The following is a 6,595-nucleotide window of genomic DNA, read 5'->3' as shown; positions in this document are numbered from 1 at the left end:
AGAAAATGACAAAGAAAAGACTGAGGCCTGCTTCTTAGAATCGTGAAATGTTAACGCCGCCCACCCAAATCTTTGCACAAAGTTTAAGGGTGATCAGGAAACTGAGTTCCAGAGTCTCGAACCAGGTAAGAACAGGGCTCCTGGCACAATCTGTGACCCCTCACTGCCTCCTAGAGTCAGGGGTGATCATTGTTTCAAGTAGACACAGTATTGAGGGCAGCGATCATTACCTTGGAGCTAGCAAATGGGACCTTTCCTGGGAGACGGCCTGGGCGGACACCGTCCCCGGGGCCGGACTGGGGGACACCGCCACGGCATCTTCCCCGCCCTGCAGCGAGGAGTGAGGATTTGGGGACAGCGGCCGTTCCCCGGACAGGTATTCAGGTGGAACAGGGGTGAGAGCGGAACCTTTCTCCTCCGCCTCGCTCTCACTCCACCCGGGCCCAGTGGATGCCGGACGCAGTCGCGGAGGCTAATAAACATGGAGGCCGCGGGCGCTGGCGATGGGGAACGGTCCTCAGGGTTGGAGGCTCCGGGATCCACCGACGACCGGCTTTTCCTGGTTAAAGGTGTGGTGAGCTGAGCTGCGGGTGTCGGGGTGAGCTAACCCCGGACTCTGCCTGCGCTGGGGCGGGCATTCCCACTCACGCCCCGCCCTGGGAGACCTTCGCCTGGGTTTGCCCCCTGAGTTTAGCCCGTGGGGTCCGGCGGCCTGGCGGGTCCGTGGTCGTGCGGGGCGGGGGCTCCGCTGGGCTGGGCGCTGGTCCCGCGAGCGGTTCTGTGTGTGCTGCATTCCCCCATCCCCTCTGCAGTTCCTCTCGTGCCCTCCCATTTCTAACTCCCCCTGTTTCCTTTATCCTCCCCGAGAGAAACTTCACGCCGCTGTCCGGGCGAAGGGACCCCGCGCGCCTTCCCTGCCCTTGGAAATGATACCTCGGAATGACCTCAGGAACCAGAGGTCATGAGGTCATGCAGATTTCACAGCCGCTGTCATTTACTTTTGGCAAGAGCTGTTTAGCCTCGTTTTTCGAATTTCAAAAGTGATTTTGAATGTAATTTAAGCAGTACTTGCAACTTGTGTACACCTTTTTAACTTACGAGTTTTTTTTTTTCTTTTTTGTCTTTAATCTCTCTCCCTATCCTCCACGCCCTACGCCCCAAACTCTCGGCAGGTGGAATTTTCCTTGGTACTGTTGCTGCAGCGGGAATGCTAGCCGGATTTGTTACAACATTATCATTAGCTAAAAAGAAAAGTCCTGAATGGTTCAATAAGGTTTGTGACCCCAAAATCTATTCATAGCATTGTTATTGTTTATAAATAAATAGCAGCTGTTTTTCATAGGAAAAATAAAATATCGATGGCCTTTCATGTTGCTTTTAGAAGCAAACCTGTATACATCTCAAAGATTGAACAAAGGCACAAATTAATCAGTGGTCTTTATTTCTATTTAAAAAGAAGTAATTTCTTAAATTCTGTCAGCTATTTCTTAAATATTAGAACTGTGCTTTCTTAAATTTTAGCAGAACAAGACTTTGAAAGCTCATCCAGTACATTTCCTGTTCACAACATGACTTTTAGTCTAAATCTAGGGGATTCACTATCAGTTGTAAGAGGCCCCAGTACTTTATGTATTACACAGGAAAAAAAAAGCGATACCAACTAAACTCTTGACATAGTGCTGATTGCAAGAGGCATTTCTATCTCATATATTAAAATGTTGAAATAAAGTGCATCTTAGTGTCAGTTAAAAACACATGTCAGCTCTTGAACCCAGAGACCATACCTGCTCGTGCATTGCTGCAGCCCCCCTCTAGAAAAGTGTCTGCTACATGGTAGGTGCTCAGTAAATTTTGGTTAAATGACTACTTAAGTCAGAAACTCTTACTCCATGAGCATGATTGAGCAATCACTGTCAGGGTCGTGTGTAGCTTATTTCCCTAGTTGATAAGAAATTTTCTTCATATTTGGTTGTATTTACTTGTTCTTATGTATTGTACTATCTCTGCCCTTCCCACCCCATATGGTTTAGCCATTACTTCATTGCTTCAACAAATGGTAGCTTGGGCTCTTTTATGTGTTAGGCACTATGTTAGCTAGGTGTAAGCAATACAAAAATGAGCAAAACGTATCTGCCCCTCAGGAAGCTAGCATCTGGTGTAAGAGACATACTAAACAGTCACACAAATAATTATATAATTACAATTTGGTGTTTGCTTTAGAAGAACAGTTATATGAAAAATCATAACCAGTTGAATTTCCTTAGATGTACCTTTAATAACCTAATAATCATACTTAAGCCTTATGAATACTCTAATGGTAAGAGACCACATTAAAAGTACATTCGGATCCCCCTGTGAATATCAGGGCTTATATGGAGCTTCTCAAATCACTCCTATGAACCTCATGGTCATTTCCCCCTATACTGTAGAATATATTCGGAGCAGAATATATCTTGTGGCAGAAGTCAGTAAAACTTGACTCATAGAAGGCCTATAATAGTGGAGTTTGGTTTGATTTCCAAGCTTAAGTTTTCATGTTAACCTTTGGGTCACAGATCTTTGTGAGAATCTGATGAAAGCTAGGAATTCCTTCTCAGGAAAAAAGCACATACAGGTGTTCACAACTTTGCATTTGATTTTGTTGTTCTAAGATTTGATTATCACACATGCACTTTATGGTCTAACACAGTGGTTTTCAAACTGTGGCCCACAGAACCCTGGAGATCCTTGAGACCCTTTTCGGGAGTCTGTAAAGTCAAAACTTTTCATAATAATACTAAAACATTTGCACTAATGATACAGAAGCGATGGGGGGTAAAACCGCTGGTGCCTTGGTATAATCAAGGTCGTGCCCTGAACTGTACTAGCAGTCATTGTGTTCTTCATTGCCATGTGCCTGTAGTGTTTTTTTAAAAAGCCATTATTGCATAAGAATTTCTTGTTGAAGCAGTAAAATTATTTTATCACGCCTTGACCCTCGAATGTACCTCTTTAATCTGTGTGAAGAAATGGAAAGTTCGCGTAAAGTGCTTCTGTTTTATATCAAAGATTTTTTTTTCTAGGAAAAGCGATTGTGTGGTGGATTTGCACGCTGAACTAGCTGCTTTTTTTCATGGCATGTCATTTTTACTTGAAAGAACTACTGACAAACTATAGTTATTCAGAAGTGGGTATTTGGCAGACATTTCCTTAAAAATGAACAAAATGAGCCTGTCTCTTCAAGCAAGCAATTGTCAGTATTAGTTGCCACTGATCAAATTTGAGCTTTCAAATGAAAATTAGGTTTTAGGAAATTTGTATCTGCCATTATGAGTTTGACAGCAGCTCAATACTTAAAGGCTTTTCTGATGAGATTGGAAGTAATATTAATGATACGATTTTTTAATATTTAATAAATGGTGTCAACATTTGAAAGATATATATAACCTGGTAAATCAATATTTTCTGAATGATCATGATTCATGGATAGTCAAAGTGCAAAATAGACTAATGGATTTTAATGTAACAAAGTACAGAATTCATTGATATGACTTCAGATTCCAAATTACAGCTAAACTTAAGAAAACCATTTGTCAAGTTTTAGTGTAGTATCAGATTGAAGGCTATTAAAATACTCCTCCCTTTTCCAACCACATATCTATGAGAGGCTGGATTTTATTCATATACATATCTGTTGCAAAAGCATTGCAACAGGTCCAATTTCACAGAAGCATATGAAAATCCAACTATCTTTTATTAAGCCAACCATTTAAAAGAAAAACAAAAAATGTAAAACACTGCCTCTCTTTGCACTAAATTTTGTTTTATCAGACGATTATTTTTATAAAAATATATTTATATTAACCTATAATGGGTTTTTTGTTTTAAAATGAATTAAGTAAAATTCAAGAATTTCTTAATTTTTAATACATTAGATATCAGTCAGTACAATTCATATAATCAGAGATCTTTGAGATCCAAGTATAAATGGATCCTGAGACCAGAAAGCTTCAGAGCCACTATTATGGATGATTAAATATCTAAAGTTCTGCCTCCCCTTTGGGAAAACATTTGAATTAGAGCATTACCAGGGATGCAGACTGTTTAGGAGCTAACGGGGCTTGTAGATGAGCTCAGAAGTTCTGGAGCAGCTAATGAGTTCATACTGAGCTAGCACCAGTTTAAGGATACTGCCACTCAGGCAGCGTCCTCCAAAGTCGCTGCCGGTCGGTTTTCTCTAACATTAATAATACCTAACATTTGAACGCTTACTGTGAACCAGATGCTGTTAGTAGGGTTAGGATTCATTTAACCCCCATCAAAGCCCTATGAGGTGGTATATTGTACTGTTGTCCCGATTAAACTGAGGCAAAGGAGATTAAGCAACCTACTCACCATGGCACTCTGTCCATCTTTGATTACATCTGGGGAATAAATAATGCTATTTTTTAAACTATTTAAATGGATTTCTGTCCACTAGCTTGGGAATCTGGGTATTAATCATAATACAGATTCAGATCGCAACCCTTTTAAAAGGACTTTAAAATGGTCAGCTTTCAGTTAGAGATTGCCTACACCGTTATCATTTCAGGAAAATGAGAATCCTTCCTTTAATGTCTTATTTGCATTCTCTTAGCTGAGTCTCTTGCTAGACTGGGAGTTGAGAGCAATAGTAAGTGCTGAGTAAACATTTATTTTTCTTTCTCCTTCTTAAGTAGAAATAGAAAGGCACAAGCTAAGACGGCCAAAATAGTCTACTCTTGAGTTTCTTTGGTTGATTAAAATAATCGAGGTTTTTTAAAAAATTGGTACATATCCCATTTGTATAACATCAGTCTCATAAAATGATTGTGAGACTAATTAAGGCACTATGAGTGAAAATAATGTACATATTATATGTCTATTTGGTTAAAACAATTGAAGCAAATACAGAATAATATATACACACACAAATAGTTTACTCATCTAAAGAAATATGGTTCCCCTGCTTATCTTCATATTACAGCATGGTAAAATTCTTCAAATAACTCAGTTATTTCAAGATCTGTTTATATAATGAGTAAATAAAATAGACAAGTCATCTTTCTGCTATAGCTACAACTTCTGAGAAATTATAAAAATAAATCTTTAAAAAATATATTGCATACATTATAAAAACACAGCCAGTATTTCTATGATGTAAAGAACATATCAAAATGTATCAGATAAGAATGTTTGTAGGGGTAAAAACTAGATTGAACATTCTTTTTAAATATCAGTTTAATATGCATTAAATTCATCCCAAGATTGAACCTTCTTTTTAGGTATGCAGTTGACTTTCTGACAAATTAAACAGTTACTCTTGATCATCCCTGCACCTGTGAGTAATAGATTCATTCTTGTCACCTGCTAGAAGATAAGGGGCACCCATGTCTTAGGCATAAGATGTATTACACAGCTTTTACCTAGAGAATAATTTTTCTGTTTTATCTTGGGGATATTAAATGCCATAAGTACAATGTGATTTGTCAGATTCAACTTCCATATGCACGTGCCTTCGTTTTAATTCAAATTAAAAACAAACAATGTGGCAGTGAGCAAAAAGGTGGCTTTCATTATGCACATGTGACTAGCATATGTGTTTATATCTAAAGCTCTTTTAAAGCAACATTTTTTTTTTGGCAAGTCTTTCCCTGCAGCAAATCATCTAATGTTCATTTTGAAAATTCTGAGCAGAATTTATGAAGGTCATGTGACATATACTCCAGAGGAAAAGCTTGTGACTAGACTTTTAAAACCTTAATAAGAACAGATCAATTTTTAATATCGTTTTCACTAAAATTCATTTTCGGAAGTATGTAAAAAATAACTAATAACTCATTTCATCTCACAATCAATTTCTGAGGCTGATATACAAATGTAGCATGTAGTGTTTTTAAAAATCTAAAAGTTTGACAAAATTAAGATTTTATTGGGAATATTGCTATGTCATTAAGGGTTATTTTTATATATAGTTATCTTTTTTTTACTTTCTTTAATAAAACAAATGTAGATTTATGTAGACTTTAAAAAATATTATGTACAAATATTATACATATATAATTTCTCTCCTTCCCAGGGAAATAAGGAATTTTTAATTTAAGTTTCTAAAATAAAATTTAGGCCAAACCACTTAAACTGACTCCAGTTTAAGAATATGTGGTTAATGGTACTGCTTTTGGATAGAAATTCAGGCCAGTTGGAACTTAGTGCATTTATGTGAGCTCTGTGGTATCTGGGGAACTCTGAAATTATAGCAGTATGAGAAAATGAATATAATAAGAGAGTATATTGTTTTATCATAGAAAATAGCTAAAGGAAGAATTCTTGAAAATTTGATTGGGTCTAAGGTATATCGCAGCAAGGACTGAGTCTCTGCTGGGTCCAGGCATGCTCTGGCATGGGATACAAGTAAACGAAGTTTCTGTGTGCCATCAGTAACATTCACAGCCACAGAGTGCATGCGTAAACAAACTTACTAAGAAATGTGTTGAGCAAAAAGAAAAGATACAAAAACATACAAAAAGAAATGTGTTGAACAATATAAAAAATTATTCTAAAGAAGAAAAGGATTTACATAGAAATACATTTCCAAGTG

General features: G+C 37.8%; 1 protein-coding gene across 2 annotated transcripts in view; it reads left to right on the top strand.

The window, feature by feature from the left end:
* The first annotated feature begins 385 nt into the window (after positions 1-385).
* Positions 386-6,595, top strand: part of TMEM242 (transmembrane protein 242) — a 28,106-nt gene continuing 21,896 nt past the window's right edge. Inside the window, exons 1-2 of one of the 2 annotated variants that reach the window (XM_025049069.1) lie at positions 386-569; positions 1,173-1,273. In XM_025049069.1, coding sequence (XP_024904837.1) covers positions 482-569; positions 1,173-1,273 — 189 coding nt within the window. In that variant the 5' untranslated portion in view covers positions 386-481. The remainder of the gene's footprint in view (positions 570-1,172; positions 1,274-6,595) is intronic. The other variant, XM_006915020.3, reaches the window with a different exon arrangement.

This window comes from Pteropus alecto, unplaced genomic scaffold (assembly GCF_000325575.1).
Source record: "Pteropus alecto unplaced genomic scaffold, ASM32557v1 scaffold195, whole genome shotgun sequence".
Classification (NCBI taxonomy): Eukaryota; Metazoa; Chordata; class Mammalia; order Chiroptera; family Pteropodidae; genus Pteropus; species Pteropus alecto.
The sequence above is the reverse complement of the archived record's forward strand: the minus strand, read 5'-3'. Positions and strand labels throughout refer to the sequence as shown.